Below are 25,895 nucleotides of genomic sequence, written 5' to 3' on the forward strand. Positions count from 1 at the left end.
TCCCCGACTTTTTCATTAGTTAATATAAAAATTATCCAAATAGTTAAGAATTTGTTGGGAAATGGGATTTATTAAAGATAAGTGTAATGGGAAATTAAAAAGCAAGTTAACCAAACACGTGGCAGAAGGAGATGTACCGTTGGCCCTTCATTTCCGAATCTATAACCAACTTCAGTACTCGTCACACATCAACTCCAATTATCAATAGCCACCGCCACAGCCACCGCCTCCCCCCTCTCTTCTACTCTGTTTTTGTTACTTTTCATCAAATTCTCTTTCTCATCGAACTATTCATCTCAAATTATGACTTCCACCTTCGATTGCTGCAGCACCCTCGCCGGAAAACTCCATCCTGGACCCATCAATCCCCTTCATGTCCGAGAATTTCGTGTTTTTCGACGCCGGAGACTCAAACATTACCGCCATGGCCACCATCGCACCGACTTCACCATCCGAAGCCAGTCCAACCCCTTCGAAAGCCTTTTCCATAACTTGGTTTCCCAAGTTACCACCGTCAATTCCTTGGAGCTAATAGCTCCAGCGCTCGGATTCTCTTCTGGCGTTGCACTTTACCTGTCCAATGTCGTCTCTTCCAAAAATTCCGCACTTTCGGATATTGGCGAATGGATTTTTTTGTGCAGCCCCACGCCGTTCAATAGATTCGTGTTTCTTCGCTGTCCTTCTATAGCTTTCCCTGGAAGCGACACAAACCTTGTGGAGGATGTGAGCGAGAGATTAGTGAAGGAGGGCAGGCACTTTGTGAGGCTCAACAGTGGGAGAATGAAAGCCACTACTGGTGAGGATGAAAAGGAAGACAAATTGACGTACCAAAGATTGTGTATAAGCACCGAAGATGGTGGGGTAATTTCATTGGACTGGCCGTCTCATTTGAACTTGAGGGAAGAACATGGTTTGGACACTACGTTATTGTTAGTGCCCGGAACCCCAGAAGGGAGCATGGATAGGAATGTGCGGTTGTCTGTGATTGAGGCTCTTGGGCGAGGCCTTTTTCCCATAGTCATGAATCCTAGAGGCTGTGCTGGTTCACCTCTTACCACTGCACGGTATAACCACTGTCTTGTAACTTCTTTGCTTCACTTTGTCGTAGATATGTCTACTGCTGGAAGGCAACAGCTAATACCCTTTGATCGCTTGTGTTATTGCTATAGTGCTGTGATTGCTGTGATTAATACTTCGGTTGCTACTTAGTTTTGCCACTTCAAAACTGTTTACGTGAATGTTTCTATAGCATGCTACGTGTTTCTGTTTTATGTTACAATTGGTGTATGAGGAAAAGCCTGTAGCCAGTACCAAGGAAGGTTGGGGATTTACGTTCGGGATTGTTTGACCTTTATTTGATATTTAATTAGTCGTTCTTTATGTCCTTTCTCTTCTTTGCTATTACTTCAACCTATTGCTTCATGACACATACTGACGTCGTTCTTAGCTTGTAGCTGCGCATGCTTTTTAAAAACTATTTCTCCTTAATCTTCTAACAGTTCTCTGTCCTCTGCATACAAAGAACTCGCCATCTGAATGAGGTATTGGTATTTAGGGCGATGCTGAACAAGAACCAAGAACCAATTTCGATCCCCTAGTGACCCTTCCTACACCCAAAAAGCAAAAATAAAGAAAAAGAAAAAAAAGGAAAAATAAGTGTGCAGAGCATGAAGAAATGAGTGCGATCTTCAAAAAATTGCATTTGAGTTTCTAAATGTAGTGACTATCTGATGTCATATTGTTTGCTGTAAACATGTTAATTAGCTTTATTTTGTCATTCTTTCCTTTGATGTTTCAAGCCTTTCTTAAAAGGGTATGTATCTTAAATTATATTCCATTCAATTCAAGATGGTAGCAGAGCTAAGAAATACAAGACCCTAGCTATTTTCTTTCTTCATCAACAAAACCTAGCTGCTGTCGTTGCCACCGTCTCATTCAGATTGAACCTAAATTTCATTGACTGAAATCCTAGCCGTTGTGCTCAATACCTACCGAGAATCTCTGAGTTAGTTGGTTAAGTTGTTGTCGAAGGTTGGAGAAGAATACTCAGGAACCCGCCAAAAACACTCAATTTCACCTCCAGTTTGCTCGTGGTACCGTCGAAGATTCGTGTTTGTTGTCAAAGTCTAGAAAGAAGAGAGAACTTTCAACAAGTTGGAACTAATTCAGATTAATAGCAAGCTGGGGCAGGAGGACTTTTGAGCTTTGACAGGCTAGAGGTGTGTGGGCAGTAAGTCGACAGTGTTAGTGGGAAGCCTTCTACTATCTAGGACTTACTAGTCTGGAAGATCATTCCAGCTCAAAAAAGGCCATATATCTTTCATTAAAATGATCGAAATGCAAATATCTTATTCCATTCAATTCAAGACATACTTCCTCATGTGTGGTATCTGATAGGATAAGTCTGCTGTATTTATGCAGGTTGTTTTCAGCTGCTGACAGCGATGATATCTACACAGCCGTTCAGTTTGTTAGTAAGGCAAGGCCTTGGACGGCATTGATGGCCATTGGCTGGGGATATGGTGCAAACATGTTAACCAAGTACCTGGCAGAAGTTGGTGAGAGAACACCACTTACCGCTGCAGCATGCATTGACAATCCCTTTGACTTGGAGGAGGCCACCCAGACCCCTCCATATCACATGGCCATTGATCATGATCTCACTGGTGGACTGATTAATATTCTGAGATCAAATAAGGTTTTTGATTCCTGAATCTGCTTGTTGTCTTATTAAATATAGCTTAATGTTTATGAAGAAAAGCTGAAGCTTCCAATGCCTCATTGCTTAATGAATTATGCTATCGCATGGTGTAGCAACACTCCCTATCTATGATTTTGCAGTTGTAGTTTGTTACTGGATACTGGATAGTAACTGTTGCTAGATGACTTTTTCAATTTGCAGGAACTTTTTCAAGGGAAAGCAAAAGGCTTTGATATTGAAAAAGCTCTGGAAGCCAAATCTGTGCGTGATTTTGAAAAATTAATATCTAGTGTTTCTCATGGATTTAATTCTATTGAAGATTTCTACTCAAAGTCAAGCACAGGAAGTGTGGTTGGGAATGTGAAAATCCCCGTACTCTATATCCAGGTGCATGTTTTCTACAAAGATTTTTTTTGACTTTTTCTATTAAACTACTGAAAAGATATGGTAGATTGGGTTCTTTCAGTTCCATATTCTATTTGTGTATTTATGTGTACATACCCATAAAATTCAAGTCCAGCCCTTTGTAATGTATTAATATCAGTTATTTCTTGATGTTAAAATTGAAACAACACAGTTAATTGGACTTTGGAAAGTGGAATAATTTTCAAAATGTAGCAATTAGACTTTACTTCATTTACTCTCTGTATGTATGCCAAATAACAAGAATATGTAATAGCCAGTTTTCTTACCTTTTCGGAGAAAGGTTGTATCTACGGGGTTATGTTATTTCACCTAATTAATCAAGGCATTCTAAATAGCTGGGCTAGCCATAAAATTGGATGCGTTAATATTGATTGTAATGCATCAAGTTTGTATGCTCTCAGATATCTCATCTTATGTAGTATTGTTCTCAATGAATTATGTTTGTTTGATAGTTCACATCACCTTTTCGTACACAAATAAATCAGTTTTCTAACTTGTTGAACTGTCCGAAATTATCAGAATGACAATGGATCAGCTCCAGTGTTCTCAATTCCACGCAGTTTAATTGTAGAAAATCCATTTACAAGTCTTCTTCTGTGTTCTTATTCGCCCTCTAGTATTATATCTAGCATGAAACCTGTTCTATCTTGGTGCCAGCAGTTATCAATTGAGGTAATGAATTGTTTTCTTTCCCTATGATCTTGTAACAAGTTGAGTTATTTCATAATCTGCTAATCTATAGCGAATCAAATGTTGGCGTTTGCTTTCGTATTTGTTTGATTAAGCTTATTTCAATTTTGGGGGATTAGAATGTAGATGTTAAATCTTAATAATTTTTTTCTAAAACTTTAAATTCATCTAGGAGTTTTATTAATTCCCAGCTTAAATGAAAAGCATCTCACTTGAAGCAGATGAATGGTTACTCTATGTATGGGTCAGTTCAAAACCATCTGAATGCAAGGAATCCTTATATTATATGTATGGGTCAACATTAATTGACATCTTCCTACCTAATCTCAGACTTTTCCATATTTCACGTCAAGGTTACTGATAACTAAAAAGATCATGGTTTTGCGCTGGAATAAGAGTTGTTATAATTGGAAATTTTCATTTATTAAGGAGCAGGATACATCATTTTCTCTGACGAATAGAGTGAAACTGTTCTTGTTTTCCTTCCAGTTTTTATTCTATAAAATTGAAGACATTCGTTACATTTCAGTAGTTTCTTACTATTCAAACAATATATGATAGTTAGCACTGTTAGTTCTCTCTTTCTCTTGACTCATAGGACTTGGATTTTGAAATGTTTTTTCCACAATTTAATTCTACCAAAACCCTTTTGGTAGGAAAAATGTCGAGTTACGGTGCCTCTCTCCTAGCCATATTCTAATTAGTATGCATGTAATGCACATAGTGGCTTACAGCGGTAGAGCTTGGACTATTGAAAGGTCGACACCCTCTTCTCAAGGATGTTGATATTACCGTCAACTCTACCAAAGGCTTAGCCCTTGTGGAAGGCAAAGCAGTCGAAGAAAGAGGAAAAGTCATCAGACAACTAGGTTATAACTGGTCAGATGCTTCAAGTGGGTACCAATCAACAAGGTTTATCAAGAAGAAACTTGAAGAGAGTCACAGTAGTTTCCATACCGACCTAATATCTCAAAGTAACTCGCAGAGCAAATCACAACTTGAGGATAAAGGATCTCTAGAAATTGAAGTTGGGGTTTTGAACCAAACCAGCTCTATTAGTGAAGACATGGGGGAAAAGCATGAAGTTCGTTCTGAAAATACTGAAAAAGGTCAAGTGTTACGGACAGCTGAAGTGGTTATGAACATTCTTGATATGACTAACCCTGGCACTCTGACAGAGGAAGAGAAGAAAAAGGTAATACTAGACCATCTCATTCATTCTTATAAAGTTGCAGATTTCTTCAATTTTCTAATGTTACAAATTATGATAAGCTTCATTTTTTCTTTACACTTTCTGTTAAGTGAACAATGTCCTTGTGCATTTACTCTATTTATCTATCTATTTTTTCTTTTAGATCTCTTGTACATGAAAAAAGGGGGAAATGGGAGAAGTTCCAGCTATGAAGCACGGATACTCTTTTTTAGAGAGAGTGTCGGTTATTTTTTTTTTATTTCAACTCGCTGGAGGACACGTTGGAAGGGACACGCTGGAATTTTTTTAATTATCATTAAAAAACATTTTTAAAAAGTAAAACACACCCCTTTTATTGTTTAACTTCAACCCCTTTCGTAAAAACAAACCCTAAGCACTCGTTTTCACTCTCCTCTAGTCCTCTTCAATCTTCAACGATCTGCCCTTCCCTCAAATTAAACGACGCCGGTGACAGCCACTCACCCTCTTCCATTTAGCATACATCTCCTGAATGATACTTTAGATTCAAACTTACCCAGAGTTCTTTCCAACTAGACCGTAAATAATTTTTAATGCATGAAAAATAATAAAATCTGAGAACTCTTGATTTATGGTTCCAAAGAAACATACCACTTGTACCATTGTTTTGGATGAAAGTGTGATCTCTAGTTGGGATTTTGGATTTGTATTGTAGTTTGGAACTTTTTAATGAACTCCAACAACTAATATACTCTTTATTTATGTTTTAAAGAAGTATTGTTATGTTCTAACATGTCTAAGTAATTTATCTACAAGTATTATCACATATTACATTTTATAAAAATTATAACATGTCCCTAACTTGTCGTGTCCTATTTTTCTGAAAATTGGGCGTATCTCTGTGTCGTGTCGTGTGTCGTTGTCCGTGCTTCTTAGAGTTCCAGGCTTCTTTGTCACTGTTTTCATTCATTTATTCTCTCCTTTTCTTAGTGCCAGTAGGCACTAGTCCTTCATTGGATGGAGGAGGCATTCCAACAAAAGTTCATGGTGTCTTTAATTTTGTTTTGATATTTTACAAGGTTTTGCTCTTCCCTTCTTTCTCCATCGTGTTCAGTTTTGCTCTCTTTTCTCTCTCTCTCCCCCTCCTTGTTTCAAGCCAGGAGCTGCTAGTTATCTAAGATTTTTCTGTTTTATTCAATATAATAACATGAATTTTTTTAAAAAAACCTTTGTATCTCTTTTCTTCTTTTTTCTACTTGTCAAACCATGATTAACTTATGAAGAAGAAAGCAGAGAATACAAACATGGAGGGGTGTAGTGATAACAAAAGGAAGCTGGTAGCTTCTGCTTCCAATATCTTTGTTCCGTAAGATCTGTACGTCAATTTCTTTACCAAGGACAGATGTCCAATTAAGTTGTTCTGCTGGTTCCTTGTTCAGGTCTTGAATGCTGTGGGTAAAGGAGAGACATTGATGAAAGCTCTGCAAGATGCTGTTCCGGAAGAAGTTCGTGGAAAGCTTACAACTGCTCTAGCTGGGATATTGCATGCGCAAGGATCAAACTTAAAGGTTAATGATCTAATTCGTAGTTCTAAAATATCTAATGCCACATTAGAATTAGAGAGAAAGACTGACGAGAAGGTCAGACATGCGGCAGATGCTGAAGGTTCCTCACAAATTTCTGCCCCTTCGCACGAGATGGGAGATGTTAATGATGTTTTAGATGGTTCTGATAGCTATCAACCTACAAAGGACAAATTTGTTGAGGAACTAGAATCTGAGCCTCCTTCCTCTGCTAAACTCCTTGACCAAAATGGTTCTCAAGCACTTGGCATTCATGATGATGATACTATCAGTTCTATAGGGAAGGAGACAAGTGGCTCTGGTAGTACTGAGTCAGATGATGAATTTTCTAGGGAAAATACTTCTCAGTATCTTGTTGATGATGAGAAAGAACTGGGTTTGAAGTCTGAACTTTCGAGCAAGGACGAACAGGTAAGTAACCACAAAGTAACCATTGGCGATAATCACAAAAACCGGGGTGGAGAAATTGGTCAATCAGATAAGGAGGAAGAGAATAAACCCAAGAAAAATGAAGAGAAAGCTGTAGATCCTTCAAGTGATGATAAGGCTGTTTCCTCTTTGACAATAGAGGAAGCACTTTCATCACCAAGGTCTACTTCAGAGGCCGAGGCAATACGTGTAGAACACAAATACAACAATGATCAGAAGGATAATAATAATATACCACCTGTTGTAGAACCTACTAAACCTGTCATTTCTGAACCTAATGATAACAACTTTAGCGTTTCTCAGGCTTTGGATGCTTTGGACGGGATTGATGATTCCACTCAGGTAGCAGTTAATAGTGTGTTTAATGTAATTGAAAATATAATCTCACAGTTAGAGGGTTCAGAAAATGAAGGTGAGGGCAAGAAGACTGATTTCTTAGTTGACAATCATTGCTCAGGTAATAATGATGAAACATCATCGGTGAAGATAGAAAGTGGTTGTCATAATATTAATATACCAGAGAGGAGAGGAGATACAGAGCATAATGTTAGAAGTGGACAGGAAGAGGAGGAGTTCACTTCAGACCTGGTTCCAATTAATAGAAGCTATTTGATTAAATCTCAGTCAGCCCAAGCAGGCCAGGATGGTAATAACAAGGACAAACTCCTCGATGATTTGGATGGCAATGTGGACATGACTTCAACTGCGTATTTAGGTTCTGTTCACGATAACTTTCTCTTGAACTACGTTACCTCAAATATGCCTACTGAATCACTTGATAAGGATACAACTACAGCTTTGTTGCTTGATTATATTCCAGAAGAAGGCCAGTGGGGATTTTTTGAACAACAGGGAAATGAAAATGGTGCTATTTCAGCATCCCAAAGAGTTCATGGACAAGTGAATGCCTATGCACATGCAAAAGTGAAGAATACCGATGATGTTATTGAGCCACTTTATGTGATCTTGGACATCGAAAATCAGCCAGAGCCAGTTGGGGAGTATCAAACCACGATAAACGGAAAGGAAGAGTTTGAATCTAATGGTGGAATAAAGGATTTCAAATACTTTGTTAGAAGTATTATACAGGATAGTTTGCAGATTGAAGTTGGATGTAGATTTAGTGCAGTTAACAAAGACTTTAAACTGGGTGTTGACAGAGACATCGAACATGTTGCAAATTTGTTGTCAGTGGCTGTTGGATACGGTTGTGGGTGTAGCCAATGTTTAGGTAGTCAAAGTGACAGCATTGATTCCAGTGCAGAGAAAACGGGCACCCTTTGTGGCGAGCAGATTATTAGATCAATTTCATCTTCTGTTCAGGAAACTGTTTATTTGAAAAAAATTCTTCCTCTAGGTGTCATTATTGGCTCTAGCTTGGCAGCTTTAAGAAGACATTTCCATGTGACTACACTGCGTGATGATAACCAGGGCCAATGCTTGTTCATCGATCAAGATAAAAAATCTGGTGAAAGAAACCACGGTGAAGCTAATAATGGGAGAGAGCCCTCTCAAAATGTTACACTGACCGATACAGTGTGTGAGGAAGGAGGATGTTCTAAAATGAGAAATTTAGATGAAGATACTGTTGTGGTAGGCGCTGTCACAGCTGCTCTTGGGGCATCTGCACTACTAGTACATCAGCAGGTATACATGCTTTGAAATTTTTGTTTTTTACGCATTGCTTTTTGTACCTTGGCATGATTAAACCCCAAATATATGCAATTTCAACACAAAGAGAACCAGTTAGATTTGATGAAGCCTTTCTGAATCACATGTTTTAAATCACGGAATAATAACCTCGAGGATTAAGAATACTTTGATCCAGTAATAAAACACCATCCTTTTCATATATCTTTTCAGGCTTTAGAAATATTGTGGTCAGTGTGTACTTTGTGGTAGTTTTTTCTGGCATTCACTCTGTTGATTATTTCCTTTTTTTACGTTAAATACATTTATTGTATTTACTTTTGCTTTTTTATTTTCCCCTTATTTATATTGAGGGTTTCTTTTATTTAAAAACCCTCTCCTTTTTCAAATAAAATAAGCGAGAAAGCAATGTATTAAGCACTTTCAAACCAAAAAACTCTGAAAGTATTCATCGTTGCACTTAATTCTTCGCTTCATGTTGTTTCAAGTTCAATTTGTTCTGTAATTTTAAAATTGACATTGATTAGTAGTTCAACATATTTTCCTTGGACTAATGTTTATTTACTTTCCTTTACATTTGTTTATTTTAAAGTAAATGTCAATAGTGTTCTGTTTATATTTGCATGGTTTATGTGTTTGTAAACTTATGCACGTAGAGTTTATGTGAAACGAACGGAACTACTGAAAGCTCATTGAAGTGCAAGGAGAATGATAATCTTCAGAAAGAGCCAGAAAGAAATGAGGAGCAGATAATATCTGATAAGAATCATAACATTGTCAGTTCTTTTGCTGAGAAGGCAATGTCAGTTGCTAGTCCGGTGGTGCCAAAGAAGGAAGATGGTGAAGTGGATGAAGAAAGGTTTCGGCTTTATATGCATTCTGTACACAACTTTCATTGTCATTTTCTTTTTTTTCTAAGTATTTCTTCCATTCCCTAACAGGCTAGTCTCTATGTTAGCTGAATTAGGAGAGAAGGGTGGCATATTGAAGCTAATAGGTAGAATGGCTTTACTCTGGGGTGGTATACGTACTGCAATGAGTGTGACTGAAAAACTTATCTCAATTCTTCGAATAGCGGAACGCCCTTTGTTTCAGAGGTAAGTTTTTCTTGCAAAACTCTACTGCATTTCTCCAAGTCATTGAATGCTGTTGTTGTAACTAGCCAGTGACTACGTTGATGTTCTGTTCTTTTAGGTAAGGATGGATGTTCTTTTGTACGGGTAGCCTCCTTATGTCTCCTTTAATTATTCTTTTTCATATATCAAGCTATTAAAAATAAAAAGTTAGTAGAGAGATATATCACAATGTACTATTTACGTGGAATTCTTAAAAATTTGATTTATTATCTTCTTGTACTGAAGGATCATTATCTTCCATTGGAATTTGAATGAACATGTTAGATAACATAATATCAATTTTGACTCAACACATTTATTTAGTCTATCATTTATTATTTACCATAAAATGGTGAATTGAATGCTGCAAATCTTTATTATATGTACTAGAAAGGGTATTTATTTATTCATCATATTAGAGCATGGATACTCGAGAGAAAAGATTGTGAGGAAAGTTGTTTTGAAGTAAAAGCACCATAACAACTTACTATATTTTTTTTGAAACGGAAACAAACTTTTTTATTAATGTAAATCTCAAAGTACAAGAGAATTATAAAATGAGGAAAATAGAGAAGCCAAAAAGAGGGGAAGGGGGACCAAGGGAAAACCAAAGACCAAAAGAAAATCCAAGTACAGCAATTACAACAGTGCGAAGCAGCCAAACATGTAAGAAATAGAACTCAAGAAAAAACAATACAAGAAATGAACCGAAAACAACAGACTGGCAGAACTAGGGAATGAGGAAGATGAAGGAGGAACAACAGCTGATTAATCATCAAACTTGGAGAAAGACAGCCCGGTTTAAACGATAGAACTTGAAAGGAGTGATCTTTAGAATCCAGACAAAACGCACCAGCAAGACCTTCTTCTAACCCACATGGTAAGCAAGAAACCGTCGAGAAAAAACCTACCGATTCCACGAAGAACCAGCCAATGACCTAAATTGCTCAGTCCAGAACAATGCCACAATCTTCGACTATGGACACCAAGTCCTTCGGAAAAGCTAAGGATTTTAGGGGGAGGATCAAGGGGCATTGACTAGCAGCGCACAATCAGCCTCAAAGAGTGCGTTAAAATTCATCCCTACAATCTCCACAACAGCCTTGTGATTAGAAGGGCACCTCAAGTCTGTTGACTCTTCCCAACTAACACAGAAGGAAGAGTCTATCTCTAAATCTGCTCGCTTCTTGGTGGAAACCACATCTCTAGTGCTCCTGCCAAACGGAAATCTTTCATGTGCCCAACGAGTTATATTAAAAACCCCAGCAACACACCAAGTCGCTGCCGCACAAACATCTAAGGAAGACAATTTTGGCCAAACCAATTTTCTCTCTGTATCCACAAGGGCCATAGGCATTTGTAATCCAACATACCTTTTTACACAAGGAGAGGCATTTGATAGATAGAGAGAACCTTCTTTTAATAACTTCAGTAACCAAGATCTTGCTACAATCTCACATGTTAAGGATTCCTCCGGATGACCTGACCGATGCCACAAATTCCCAGCCAATATCCTTGGAGCTCCACAGTGATTTAATGAAAACTGAATTCAAACTTTCTTTCTTAGATTCTTGAATCATGATCATGTCTGGATTACAGTTTCTGATGAACTTTTGAGTGCTGCACGTTTAGAGAAATCATTTAAGCCCCTAGTGTTCCATGAGACAATCTTCATTATGGCTAAGAGAAGGATCAGGATGGTTGCAGTTTTAAATTAGGCCAGAATAATTCCACATTCACTGACTGTTGACATCAACTCTTTAGGCACATCTGGTGGAAAATTATCTGGGAGAAAACCCTCCTCATTAAACAAAACATTTAAGTCCCTCCCTTCAATTTCTGAATCTGATTTAGGGTCAAACTCACTAAGATCAACTAATTCTTCACTACTAACATTGATAGGAGAGAAATTTTCGGGCTGTTCTTTAGGACTTAAGTCAGCTTTGCATGCAGAGCCTTGCTGACAAGTTTTTGCAATGGAGGTGGAGGATTTTGAAGTGTTGAGACACTTTGAAGGAGAAGTGCTATTTACTGAATTGGAAAAATGCTCAGGGACTTGGATTTTAGAGCTGTAAACTTCCAAAAGATCTAGGTTATTGACAGAAACTGAATGTTTGATGGTATTATTCCGAAAAGAGTCCAAAGGGGAAATTTTAAGGTCACAAATCCCATTTAATTCAGATTTTATTAGGGCAGTCCACACGTTGTTGAAGGAGGTTTGCTTGCGGATATAGTGTTCAAGAATTTTTGGAGTAAGAGAGGACTTACTACCTTTTTCACACTTGGGATGGTTGAAAATACCCACTTCTAATGAAAGATAGCCCCCTGTTCTAGCATAAAGAAAAGAATCAGAAACTGAAACATTTTGCAATGGTTTTTGCAATAAATCTGCTGAGCTGTCCTCCAAAATGCTTGGGCAAAAAACACATTTCCAAGATAGTGAAAAGAAAAGAAAAAACAACAATAGAAAATACAGCAAAACAAGGATCAACAATGAAGGTAAATAAACATTGAAGGTCAAAGAACTATCTTACAATTGCACCTAACAGATGATGAGAGCTATGAAATGAATGCTGAAGCAATGAATAAAACTTTAACCACTAAAGCCTACTTCAAACCCACAACCATTTGAACTGAAGCCCTAAAATTATCAGACAAATGAAACCCACTCTTTAGATACGAAGAGTCAAGCCAACCCAAACAACTCGAAAACTGAAAGCATCCAATTGGTGAGCCCAACATACATTTTTAAAATTAAAATTTATCTTTAAAGTTAACTGTTGGAATTTGTTGGGCTATGGAAAAGTTATTTATGAAAAGTTTACCATAAACCTTTTTTTTCCTTTTTTCTTATGCACTTGTGTATTCTATTCAATCTCCCTCATTATACCTTTGTAATTATTCAGAAAATAATAAGAAGAAAAATATTGGAGTTTTTCTCTTGGTACTCAGGTTTTTACGTAAATTTGTGTGTTCTTTGTCTTTAATTTTAATATGGTATGAGAGCAGAACATTGAACATATTAATATAATTAGATTATTCTGAGGAGATATTATTCTGGAGATATTATTTGATATTATTTCCTTAAGTGTATTTCTCTATGGTCATATATAGGCTTGTATCTCTATTAAATAATGAATGAAATATAGATTAATTCCATAAAATCAACAGAACACACCCTAGAAACCCTAAAAGACACAACTAGTGATGGAAATTAAATAGGGGAGACAATTGTCAGTTTTAGTGCCAATGCCGTTGCGGCCGTTGATGCTCAGATCAGGGCTGCCATGGACGAATGGTTCTGTCGCCTTTCGACAATGCTGAAAATGTGATCTAGTTGATTTTATCGTCAACCGCGCCGCTAAAGACCCCTCACGTGCCGCCACATGCCGCCCACACATTGATGCACGCGCTGCCACCGAAGCGACATGCGCCGGTCCTTCCTCAGATAGTGCCAACCATCCCATCTGTGCAACCCTCTTCTTCATCTATGCCTATATTGCTCCACACACCCCGATTTATGTATTCCCACCTAATTTTGGCCGTCCACCACCGCTTCTACCATCAAATTTGTATGTCCTGCCATCCATTGATCTAAGTTATCATCCCGGTGTTAAGAATCCTTAAATTCACTTAACATTTGAGGTTAGTGAATCTTTGGCACATTCCAACCATAATGTGCAAGCTTCCTCAGGAATAGCTCAACAGCAACTGGAAGGGCTTCGACAACAGATTGCAGCAATTGAGGCTACCTTAGGGACGACATCCAACACTCCTCTACCAAGTATTCTGAGAATCTGGTAACCTCGTTCCCTACTTTATCCTCTTCTTATGTGACTAATATAATGACACATTCTACAGAATATCATCTTTTAGAGGAAAATTTGAATGACAGTAACTATTTCTCATGGTCTCAGTTAGTGAAAATGGTCCTTGAAGGACGACATAAATTTGGTTTTCTGACAAGGGAAATTCCTCCTCCATCGAGCAACCCACATGAACGATACTGGAAGGGAGAGGACTCTCTTCTTCAATCCATATTTATCAACAGTATAGAACCTCAGATTGGCAAGCCATTACTGTATGCTGCAACAACCAAAGATATTTGGGACACGACCTAGACACTCTACTCCAAACGTCAGAATGCCTCTTTCCTATACACGCTAAGGAAGCAGGTTCCTGAATGCAAGCAAGGAACTATGGATGTCACATCGTTTCTAATACGCTTTCTCTCGTCTGGTAGGAAATGGACTTATGCATAAAACTAGTCTGGAGCATTCCTAGTGATGGTTTACATATTATAGAATTCAAGAGATTGACAGGATTTATGACTTTCTTATTGGTCTTAATCTTAATTTTGATGTAGTTCGAGGGCAAATACTAGGCCATAGATCGATTCCCTCTCTAATGAAAGTTTGTTCTGAAATCCGCCTCGAAGAGGATCACACAAGTGTTATGAGCATTTTGTCAACTCCTACTATTGACTCCACTATTTTTAGTGCGAGGTACTCTGTTAGTGACAATGACAAGCACAATGGAAAACCAATTTCTGTCTATGAGCATTGCAAAAAATAATGACATACCAAAGAGTTGTGTTGGAAGTTACATGGTCGCCCCCCCAGTAGGTAAGAAATGCTCTCCCAATAACAAATAAAACACAGGGCAGGCGTATATGAGTGAGTCTATTGGACCTTCACAACCAACTGATCCACACTGGAACCAAACCGATCCTAGTCCTCTTACTTTAGGTGCCATTATCCAATTAGGTATACTTTAGTCCTTTGATCTTATTAGTGTTGAGGGGAAAAATCCCTGGATTCTAGATTTTGGCACCACAAATCATTTGACTGGTTCCTTTGAACACTTCGTGTTTTATATTCCATGTGCTGGCAACAAACTAATTAGAATTGCAGATGGCTTCTTGGCCCCCATTGCTGGGAAGGAAAAGATTTCTCCTTGTACAAGGCTCTCCCTACATAATGTTTTGCATGTGTCCAAAATTTTTTATAATTTGTTTTATATAAGCAAGATTATTCTTGAGTTAAACTGCAAAGCAATGTTCTTATCTGATTCTGTCTTCCTTCAGGACTTGAGCTCGGGGAAGATGATTGACGCTGCCCAACATAGTAGGGGATTTGATAGACCCCCTATCATTCACCAATATAGAAGGAAGAAGAAGAAAGAGAGTGTTAGTGTTGGCACGTGTGAGTAGGCTGAGTGAGTTAGTTAGGATATGCATTTTAAATTACTATAAATAGAGTTGTAATCTTAGAGGGAAGGGCAGTTAGGTTTTGAGTTTAGTCAGGAAATCTGTGCACCTTTGAGAGATAAGGTAACAGAGAGATTGTAATCGAATTGAGATTTCCTCAATTCGTCTTGTTCTTCTTTCATTAAATTGTATTCGACGTAGATTTTATCTTCAATAAAATTCCATTGATTGAACACATCTTAGTGTTCCATCATATTGATATTAGAGCCGTTGATTCAGAAAAGAAAACAGAGATCAAGATGGTACAGACACACATGGAAGAGAGATTAGAAGCATATGATCAAGAATTGCTTGGAATGAAGAAGGAACTAAGCAAATTGCCGACAATGGAAGAGAAATTAACGACAATCACATCCAGAATGGAAACCTAAGTGCACAAACAGTGAAAACTCATCAAATGATGCTGATGGTTATGGATTTGTTCACAAAGGAACGAGTCTCCATGAGTGAAAAGATGATCAAGTCAAGTGTGTGTGAAACTTTAATGACGAAGACTAGAGTAGAAGAATCATCAGGCAAGGACGACAGAGACGAAACGTGGGAAGAAAAAATAGAAAAAGAAGATGGAAATACAGAGCGAAATAAATTTAAAAAGGTAGAGATGCTAGTATTCAATGGCGAAGACCCTGATTCTTGGCTCTTTCGAGCCAACAGATATTTCCAGATTCACAAACTCACAAACTGACTGATGCTGAGAAGTTACTGGTAGTGACGATTAGCTTCGAAGGTCCGACACTGAATTGGTATAGAGTGCAGGAAGAAAGAGAAAAATTCGTGGATTGGCCGAATTTGAATGAACGATTGCTGGTACAATTTCGATCGGTCCGCGGAGGTTCAATATGTGGTCAATTTTTTAGGATTAGGCAAGAAACGACTGTGGAAGAATATCGAAACCTATTTGATAAACTAATGGCACCATTATTGGATCTGCAAGATAGAGTGATTGAAGAAACTTTCATGAATGACTTACTGCCGTGGATCAAGGTTGAAGTGGATTTTTGTCGACCAACCGGATTGGCTTAGATGATGCAAATTGCGCAGTTGGTACAAATTGAGAAATTATCTGGGGAAAAGCTAACCTCAAAGGGCACACCTCACTTTTCAACTGGTAATAAATCTAGTGTAATTTCCAGCTCTAGTGAGAATAAAGGTAATACTACGTTTTCCATGAGAACGATCACCTTAAGAGGAGTGGCAAATGGGGAAAATAAGGAGGGACCTATAAGGAGATTGTCTGATGCGGAGTTTTAGGCCAGGAAGAAGGGATTTTGTTTCCGATGTAATGAGAAGTACTCCCATGACCATAAATGCAAAATGAAGGAGCCAAGAGAACTTCGAATGTATGTAGCCACAAAAGACAAAGAGGAGTTTGAGATTGTTGAAGATAGGGAGAACAAGGAGAAAGAATTAAAAATGGTAAGGATAGCTGAGGACGATCAAGCAATTATAGAATTATCCATTAATTCTGTTGTAGGGTTGTCGAACCCGAGTACTAGGAAGGTTAGAGGGAAAACCCAAGAGAAAGAAGTGGTGATTTTAGTGGATTGCGGTGCTACCCACAACTTTATTTCTGAGAAGCTGGTGAAGGATCTATAGATAGCAACAGAAGACACCCACATGATTTTGGGATCCGGTACAACCATTCAAGGTAAAGGAATTTGTGAAGCTGCTGAGTTGACATTGAATGAAGGGAAGGTAGTGGCAAATTTTCTACCATTGGAGTTAGGAGGTATGGATGATGTATTGGGAATTCAGTGACTATATTCACTTGGTATAACTGAAGTTGATTGGCGAAATTTGACTATGACTTTTATGCACTAGGACAGAAGAGTGATAATTAAGGGAGATCCTAGTTTAACTAAAACTAGAGTGAGTTTGAAGAATATGATGAAGTCTTGGGACAGATCAAATCAAGGTTTTCTGGTGAAGTGTCATGCCATGGAGTGGGAAGGATCCTCTACGGATGGGGAAGAGTTAGAAGAGGTGTTGACCGAGGAAGAATCCGTGCTGTTGTTTTGAAGAAGTTTGAAAATGTCTTCGATTGGCCTGAACAATTGTCACCAAGAAGAAGTATTGAACATCATATACACCTAAAACTGGGGATTGACCCAGTAAATGTAAGGCCTTATAGGTATGCTTTTCAACAAAAGGGTGAGATGGGATGTTAGCATCAGGGGTCATCCGTCCAAGTAACAGTCCATACTCTAGCCCTGTTTTGTTAGTTCAGAAGAAGGATGGGAGTTGGCGTATCTGTGTAGATTATCGAGCTCTGAATAACGTAACTATTCTGGACAAATTTCCAATTCCAATAATTGAGGAGCTTTTCGATGAACTGAATAGAGCTATGTGGTTCACTATGATCGATTTAAAGGCAGGCTACCATCAGATCCGTATGTGTGGGGAGAATATTGAGAAAACAACGTTTAGAACGCATGAGGGCCATTATGAGTTCATGGTTATGCTGTTCAGCTTAACCAACGCCCCCTCTACTTTTCAGTAGTCGTTGATGAATTCCATATTCAGGCCCTATCTGAGGAAGTTTATACTCATATTTTTTTATGATATACTCTTCTACAGCAAAGACTTCGAGGAACATTTGTTACACTTGGGGAAGGCTCTAAAGATGTTGCGAAAAAAATGAACTGTATGTTAATCAGAAGAAATGTAGCTTTGCAAAAACACGCTTGGATTATTTGGGGCACATAATTTCAGGCCAAGGAGTTGAGGTTGATCCGAAAAAGATTAGAGCAATCAAAGAATGGCCCATTCCTAAGAATGTCCGCGAAGTTCGTGGGTTTTTGGGATTAACTGGATATTATAGGAAGTTTATCCAACACTATGGCTCTATAGCAGCTCCTCTAACGTAGCTACTGAAAAATGGTGGATTCAAGTGGAATAAAGTCCCTATAGGCATTTCTGAATTTGCAAAACGCCATGATGACACTCCCTGTTTTAGCCCTACCAGACTTCGATGCTATCTTTGAAATAGAGACGGATGCTTCTAGCTATGGAATAGGAGCAGTGCTCATCCAATCCAAACGCTCCATTGCCTATTTCAACCATACCTTGGCTATCAGAGACAGAACTAAACCAGTGTACGAAAGAGAGCTTATGGCAGTTGTCCTTGCGGTGCAACGGTGGAAACCTTATTTGCTTGGGAGGAAGTTTATAGTGAAGACAGGTCAACATTCATTCAAGTTCTTATTGGAGCAGAGAGTTATTCAACCATAATACCAAAGGTGGATTGCCAAGCATTTGGGATATTCCTTTGAAGTAGTACATACAAGCCTGGTTTAGAGAATAAGGTTGTGGATGCTCTGTCGTAGGTACCTCCTGTTGCTCATCTTTGTAACCTCACAGCCCCAAAATCTGATTGATTTAACGAAGATCAAGGAGGAAGTTGAAAATGATGATCGACTTACACAGATAATGGAAGAGCTAGAAGAAGAGGATGGAAACAGAGATAGCAAGTATTCCATTCAGCAAGGAATGTTGCGGTATAGAGACAGATTAGTTGTTTCCAAGTCTTCCGTATTAATCCCAACACTACTTCATACTTACCATGACTCCGTGTTTTGGGGGCATTCAGGGTTCCTTAGAACCTATAAACGATTGGCTAGTGAACTGTATTGGGAAGACATGAAACAGGATGTGAAGAAGTATTGTGAAGAGTGTCTAATTTTCCAAAAGAATAAAACCATGGCACTATAGCCTACCGGATTGTTGCTACCCTTAGAGATTCCTAATAGTGTTTGAAGCAACATTTCTATGGATTTTGTGGAGGGGTTGCCGAAATCTAATGGCTATGAGGTAATTTTTGTGGTAGTAGATAGATTCAGCAAATATGCACACTTCCTAGCATTGAAACACCCGTATACTGTCAAGATCGTGGCTGATATGTTTGTCAAAGAAGTTGTTCTCCTACGTGGATATCCTAAGTCTATAGTGTCAAATTGAGATAAGGTGTTCCTAAGTAGCTTTTGGAGGGAGTTATTTCAGTTGGCTGGTACTAAGTTGAACTAGAGTTCAGCCTATCATCCTAAGACGGATGGCCAAACTGAGGTGGTCCGTAGAGGAGTGGAGACATGTCTACGTTGTTTCTGTGGAGAGAGATCGAGAGAGTGGACAAAGTGGTTGTATTGAGCAGAGTACTGGTACAATACCACGTATCAAAAAGGGCTTTAGGGATCTCACCCTTTCAAGCCGTGTATGGGCGTCTACCTCCACCTCTGGTGTACTATGGGGATCGGGACACTCCTAACTCAGCACTAGATGAGCAGCTTAAGAAGAGGGACATAATGTTGGGAGCATTGAAGGAGAATCTACGGGTGGCTCAAGAGAAGATGAGAAGAGATGCTGATTTGAAGCGTAGAGATGTGGAATATGGGGTAGGAGATCTGGTTTTTCTTAAAATAAGGCCATATTGGCAAGTCCCATTACAAAAAAGAAGAAATGAGAAGTTATCAGCTATGTTCTTTGGTCCTTATAAGACCATAGAACGGATAGGCCTGGTTGCATACAAGTTAGAGTTACCAGAATCATCATCCATTCATCCTGTCTTCATGTTTTCCAGTTGAAGAAAATGTTGGAAAATCATCAAGCCGAGCCGTCTAATATGCTTTACATGACTGAGACGTATGAATGGTGGGTAGTACGTGATGAGATCTATGGCTAATTAAAGAATAAAACCGAGGGGTGGGATTTGTTGGTCGGCGGGAAAGGACTACCTATGCATGAGGCTACGTGGGAAGACTATGAAGAAATGAAGTGGCTGTCTCAAGAGTTTCACCTTGAGGACAAGGTGAATTTGGAGAAGGAATGTAATGATAGACCTCCTATCATTCACCAATATAGTATAAGGAAGAAGAAGAAAGAGAGTGTTAGTGTTGGCACGTGTGAGTAGGTTGAGTGAGTTAGTTAGGATATGCGTTTTAAATTATTATAAATAGAGTTGTAATCTTGGAGGGAAGGGCAGTTAGGTTTTGAGTTTAGTCAGGAAATCTGTGCACCTTTGAGAGATAAGGTAACAAAAAGAAATTGTAACTGAATTGAGATTTCCTCAATTCATCTTGTTCTTCTTTTATTAATATTGTATTTGACATAGATTTTATCTTCAATAAAGTTCCATTAATCGAACACATCTTAGTGTTCCATCAGGATTTTACCTCATTGATGATGACCTCTTCTAGTAGCATTTCTAGGACTTGTCTTTTATCTTCCTATTTTACTTCTTTTGAATAAAATTGTATGCTATGACATTTTCGTTTAGACCACTCTAATTTTCAATATATGAAACATTTATTTCCTCATCTTTTCTCTAAAATATATGTCTAACTTAACTTGTGATGTACGCACTCGGGCTGAATAATATTGGGTTCCTTTTCCTTCACAACCATACAAACTAACCCACCTTTTCACTCTTGTTCAGAGTGATCTCTGGGGACCATCCAAGAACTACCTCATCTAGGAAATGGTGGCTCATAACCTTTATTGATGACCATACTTTTCTTACCTGGGTCTTTCTCGCCTCCGAAAAATAGGGTCATCTCTATCTTCAGGGATTTTTATAATGCCTAGAAACGCAGTTCAATACAAAGTTTGCTATTTTCCGAAGTAACAATGGTCGTGAGTTCCAAAACCACTTTCAATGTTTTTTTGTCCTCCATAAGCATTGTCCACCAAAGTTTATGTGCCTACCTCTAATAGGGGTAGTCGAGCTAAAAAATCGTCACCTTTTGGAAGTCGCTCGTTCTCTTATGTTGTCTACTTTTCTTCCTATCTTTGGGGCATTGCTGTTCTTATTGCAGCTCATCTTATCAACCAACTGCCTTCTTGTGGCTTAGATCTTTAAACCCCTTTAAAGTGTTTTCACCTGCCTCATTTCTGATGTTCCTCTTCAAGTTCGGGTGCACCGGCTATGTTTATAACCATGGCCCTAACCCATCTAAGTTTGCCTCTCGAGCTCAGGCTTGTCTTTTTGTTGGTTACCCTCTGCGTCAATGAGGCTATAAATGCTTTCATCCGTATTCTCGTAAGTACTTTGTCTCCATGGATGTTAGCTTTCTTGAGAATCGTCCTTTTCTTTCTTGTTAAGCTTCTTTAGGGGAGAGTGAGAGTGAAAGTGAAGAGTCTTAACTCTAACTGGGTGATATCTTTAGAGTCTACCAGTCCTACTCACATTACCATACCAAGCCCAAATCCTCACTACATAGTCTTAGCTATGAACCAACCGGCTCCGGTCCAAGATTCTGAACCTTTACGAGATCAAGGTGTGACTGATTCTATGACTCATATATTAACAGTAAAATAAGTGAAAGTGGCAGTTTCGTAACAACTATTCTTGAAAATATAGTTGAATAGGGTAATGTTGATATTAAAGTTGTCCTAGATGGAAAGGGCAGTAATGATGAAAATGAGGTTAGTACAAGAGTTACTAAAAATGAAATTAGGGAGGATCGTTCAGAAAATACCAGTGAGTATGATCCGTCTCTTGATTTGCCTTTTGCACTAAGGAAGGGTACTAGGTCCTGCACTAAGCACTTTATTGCTAACTATGTTTCTTATCGAGAACTTATCTCCTCAGTTCAGAGCCTTCACAGCTAGCCTTGACTCTATTGTGATACCAAAAAATATCCACATTGCTTTAGAATATTCTGAGTGGAAAAATGTTGTCATGGAAGGGATGAAGGCCCTTGAGAAGAACAAGACTTAGGAGATTTGCGCTCTATCCAAGGGACATGAAACCGTGGGATGCAAGCAAGTTTTCACACTCAAATACAAGGTAGATGGAACCCTTGACAAACACAGGGCGAGGTTAGTTGCAAAAGCATCTACTCAAACCTATAGCGTTGAGTATTCAAAAACTTTTTCCCCAGTTGCCAAACTAAATACTGTTAGAGTCTTGCTATCTGTTGTTGTGAACAAAGACTGGCCTCATTATTATCTGGATATTAAGAATGCGTTCCTGAATAGGGACCTAGAGGAGGAAGTCTACATGAGTCCTCCCCAGGGTTTGAAGCTCAATTTGGTCATCAGTGTGTAAACTTCAAAAATATTTACCTAGAGCATGGTTTGATAGGTTTACTACCTTTGTCAAGTCCCTAGGGTATAGTTAGGGCACTCTGACCATACTTTGTTTACAATGGTCTCCAAGGTGGGACAATGGTAGCATATGCGTTCCGTACATTCCTTCACGCCAACAAGTTGTTGATGTGCTCACCAAGGGACTTCTCAGACAGAACTTTGACTTGTGTTAGCAAATTGGGTCTCGTTGATATCTATGTTTCAACTTGAGGGGGGAGTGTTATAAATAGTGGGCTTGGGCCTTGATGAAAGCCCATGGGTAGTTGAGATTTTCTTTGCTCTAATTTTTATTCTTTTAATTTGGCTTGTGTTACCTATAAATTTTTCCCCTTTCATACCTTTATGATTATCATAAAATAATAAGAACAAAATGTCGTGGTTTTTCTCCCGGTATTCAGGTTCCATAAATATGTGTGTTCTTTGCCCCTACTTCCAATAATTTTAAATCAAATCTTATTTGGTTATTTTTCTGGTTTTAGAGAAGGACGAAGACATGTTCTTGATGTTATTTTGTAGTTTTGTACCTTTTGTTGTGCTGAACAAACTGCTAAAACTTGTAATATCTCATGACTCTAAATTTGTTATTTTGATGTTTTTAATGGTAATATTTTGCAATATGTTTATATGCATAATATATTCAAATTTTTTACTAAAGATTGACGTGTCCTCGACATGTGGTGTCCTACTTTTTTGAAAAATGGCGAGTTGCTGGGTCACATATCGGAATCTGTGCTTTCTAGCTTGACTCTTACTTGTGAGAACATGACATATTCATCAATCTTCGTCTGCTGACACTCCATCTCAAAATGTAGTTCCTGAACAAAAAAAATAGGCATGTATTTGAAACTGCACGCGCTTTATCGTTTCAAATGCATGTCCTGAAATCTTTTGGGGCGGATGCTGTTTCCACTGCTTGTTTTCTTATGAATAAAATGTCTTCCTTTATTCTTTATGGTGAGATTCCTCATCGTGTTCTTCTCCTTGCCAAGTCTTTATTTCCTATTGCTCCTAAGATATTTGGTTGTGTTTGCTTTGTTCGGGATGTTCGTCCTCATTGTACTAAGTTAGATCCAAAATCCTTAAAATGCATCTTTCTTGGGTTATTCGTCTGTTCAAAAGGGGTATCGTTGTTATTGTCCTACCCTTAACAGGTATCTTGTTTTTTTATGTTGCGTTTTTTTAGGATATACCTTAATCACCATCGAGTACGTGTCGGGGAGGCTGACGATCTCTTTATATATGAGATTACCTCTCCCACATCGTCATCTACTCCATCTTCCTCTGTGCCTCCTTCTCCCCCATTGCTTTCTCAAGTCCACTCCCAACAACCTCCACAACATCCTTTAGGCTCATGTCCTCCACCAATGCCTTCTTCATCATGCGATCCGAGACTGATTGATGATCTTCTCATTGCTTTTTGAAAAGGTAAACACAAATATACTTACCCTATTTCTTCCTTTGTGTCATATCATTAGTTGTCTTCTCCCCCATATTCTTTTATCACTTCTTCCTTTGTGTCATATCATTAGTCGTCTTCTCCCCCATATTCTTTTATTACGTCTCTTGCTTCCACATCTATTCCTAACACTGTTTAGGAAACTTTATCTCATCCTGTCTGGCATAGTGCAATGATTGAGGAGATGACTGTTTTTGATGATAATGGTACTTGGGATTTAGTATCTTGCTTTGCAGAAAAGAAGGCCATTGGATGTAAATGGGTGTTCGCTATCAAGGTTGATCATGATGGAGCAATGCCTTGGTTGAGTGTTGTGTTTGTCTTGTTGCGAAAGGTTATGTCCAAATCTATGAAATTGATTATTCAAATACATTTACATGAGTTTGACATACATGAGCTTGACATCAAGAATGCTTTTCTACATGGTGATCTTTAGGAGGAGGTTAATATGGAGTAGCCACCTGGGTTTGTTGCTTAGGGGGAGAGTGATAAAGTATGTCGCCTTCGAAAGTCTTTGTATGGTTTGAAACAGAGTCTACGTGTGAGGTTTGGTAAGTTTAGTTAAGCTCTCATCGCTTTAATATGTAGAGGAGTACATCTGATCATTATGTTTTCTATCAACAATCTGATAATGGTATTGTTTTACTAGTTGTGTACGTTGATGATATTGTTATTACTGGAAATGATGCATTGGGTATTTCGTCTCTCAAGACTTTCGTCCAGGGTCAATTTCATATGAAAGATTTGGAACAATTGAATTATTTTTTTAGCATTGAAGTGATGAGAAGCAAGAAAGGTATTTATTTATCTCAACAAAAATATGTACTCGATTTGTTGTATGAGACGGGAAAACTAGAAGCCAAACCAAGCAGTACTACTATTTAAAGATCATGAGAGATAATAGAGGATTAGTTGGGAAGTTGAACTATTTAACAGTGACACGACCAAACATTACTTATTTTGTAAGTGTTGTAAGTCAGTTCATGTCTTCTCCTACCGTGGATCATTGGGCTATAGTAGAACAAAGTCTATTATCTGAAAGCTTCTCCTGGACGTGGATGAAAGCTTCTCTTGGACGTGGGATCTTATATAAAGATCATGGACATATGAGAGTTGAATGTTTTTCTAATACTGATTAGGCTGGATCTCGAGAGGATAGGAGGTCGACCTTTGGATATTGTGCCTTTGTATGAAACTTGGTATCGTGGAAGAGTAAGAAACAAAATGTTGTTTCTCATCCGAGTGTTGAGTCAAAATATAGGGCTATGACACAGTCTGTGTGCAAAATAGTGTGGATACTACTGTTGGTGATATATAATTAAATTTGCCTTCAACCACCAGCTTAAGCTTTTGGATGAATTGGTGGTTTAATATGATATCAGAGCAGGTGGTCCAGGGAGGTCCTATGTTCAAGCCCCTGCATTGTCGTTTCCTCCCCAATTAAAATCAATTTCCACTTGTTGGGCCTTTCAAATATTTCAAACCCAAAAGTGAGGTAAAATTGATTCCACTTGTTGGGCCTTTCAAATATTTCAAGCCCACAAGTGAGGGGGAGTGTTGGTGATATATAATTCCACTTGTTGGGCCTTTCAAATATTTCAAGCCCACAAGTGAGGGGGAGTGTTGGTGATATATAATTAAATTTTGCCTTCAACCATCAGCTTAAGCTTCTGGATGAATTGGTGGTTTAATAACTACAACTATTATCTGAGATGGGCTTCAGTGTTATTGTGCCAGCTAAACTATGGTGTGATAATCAAGTTGCACTCCATATTGTATCTAACCCCGTATCTCATTAACGAACTAAACATATTGAGGTGGATTGTCATTTTATTCGCGAGGAAATACAAGAAGGGTTAATGTCCACAAGATATGTGAACACAGTTGGGAGATATTCTTACCAAAGCTATAAATGGAGCATGAATATGTTATCTCTACAACAAGCTGGGCATGATTGATATATTTGGTTCAGCTCTAGAGGAGTGTTATAATATATATTTATATGATATCTGTCCTTTATCGTATTTGTACATATTATCTAGGGTTTCTATTTCTATGTTCTTTTATATGGATGTATATGTAACTTTACTCTGATTTAATATTAAAAATAATTTCTCTAAAATATTGAGTAAAAATGTGTTGATATAATAAAATCAGATTAAACTTTTGGGTCAATAGGTAATTTAACAAGAGTAATATAATTTTGAGGATAATCATATAATTGAAGGTGTCGTTTGGCATTTTTCTTACTTTGTTGGCTGGAGGATCTAAAATACTTGAATTTTATTGGTACATTTTCTTTTGGACCCTCTATATGGAGAA

General features: G+C 38.2%; 1 protein-coding gene across 11 annotated transcripts in view; it reads left to right on the forward strand.

Annotated features, from left to right (window-relative positions):
• The first annotated feature begins 177 nt into the window (after positions 1 to 177).
• The window catches only part of LOC101219570, a 30,844-nt gene continuing 5,126 nt past the window's right edge, over positions 178 to 25,895 (forward strand). Inside the window, exons 1-11 of one of the 11 annotated variants that reach the window (XR_004216710.1) lie at positions 178 to 1,064; positions 2,422 to 2,698; positions 2,903 to 3,088; positions 3,647 to 3,799; positions 4,542 to 5,012; positions 6,428 to 8,647; positions 9,307 to 9,509; positions 9,592 to 9,747; positions 23,301 to 23,542; positions 23,795 to 23,907; positions 24,010 to 24,124. Coding sequence is in view for 5 of the 11 variants with exons in the window: in XM_031885500.1 (XP_031741360.1) it covers positions 304 to 1,064; positions 2,422 to 2,698; positions 2,903 to 3,088; positions 3,647 to 3,799; positions 4,542 to 5,012; positions 6,428 to 8,647; positions 9,307 to 9,509; positions 9,592 to 9,747; positions 14,852 to 14,858 (4,434 nt within the window). In the remaining 6 variants the exon portion in view is untranslated. Of the gene's footprint in view, positions 1,065 to 2,013; positions 2,220 to 2,421; positions 2,699 to 2,902; positions 3,089 to 3,646; positions 3,800 to 4,541; positions 5,013 to 6,427; positions 8,648 to 9,306; positions 9,510 to 9,591; positions 9,748 to 9,844; positions 12,478 to 14,851; positions 14,938 to 23,300; positions 23,543 to 23,794; positions 24,125 to 25,895 lie in introns of those variants that run through there. The other 10 variants (XR_004216711.1, XR_004216708.1, XR_004216709.1 and 7 more) reach the window with 10 other exon arrangements.

The sequence above is a fragment of the Cucumis sativus genome, chromosome 5 (genome assembly GCF_000004075.3).
Source record: "Cucumis sativus cultivar 9930 chromosome 5, Cucumber_9930_V3, whole genome shotgun sequence".
NCBI classification, from domain to species: Eukaryota; Viridiplantae; Streptophyta; class Magnoliopsida; order Cucurbitales; family Cucurbitaceae; genus Cucumis; species Cucumis sativus.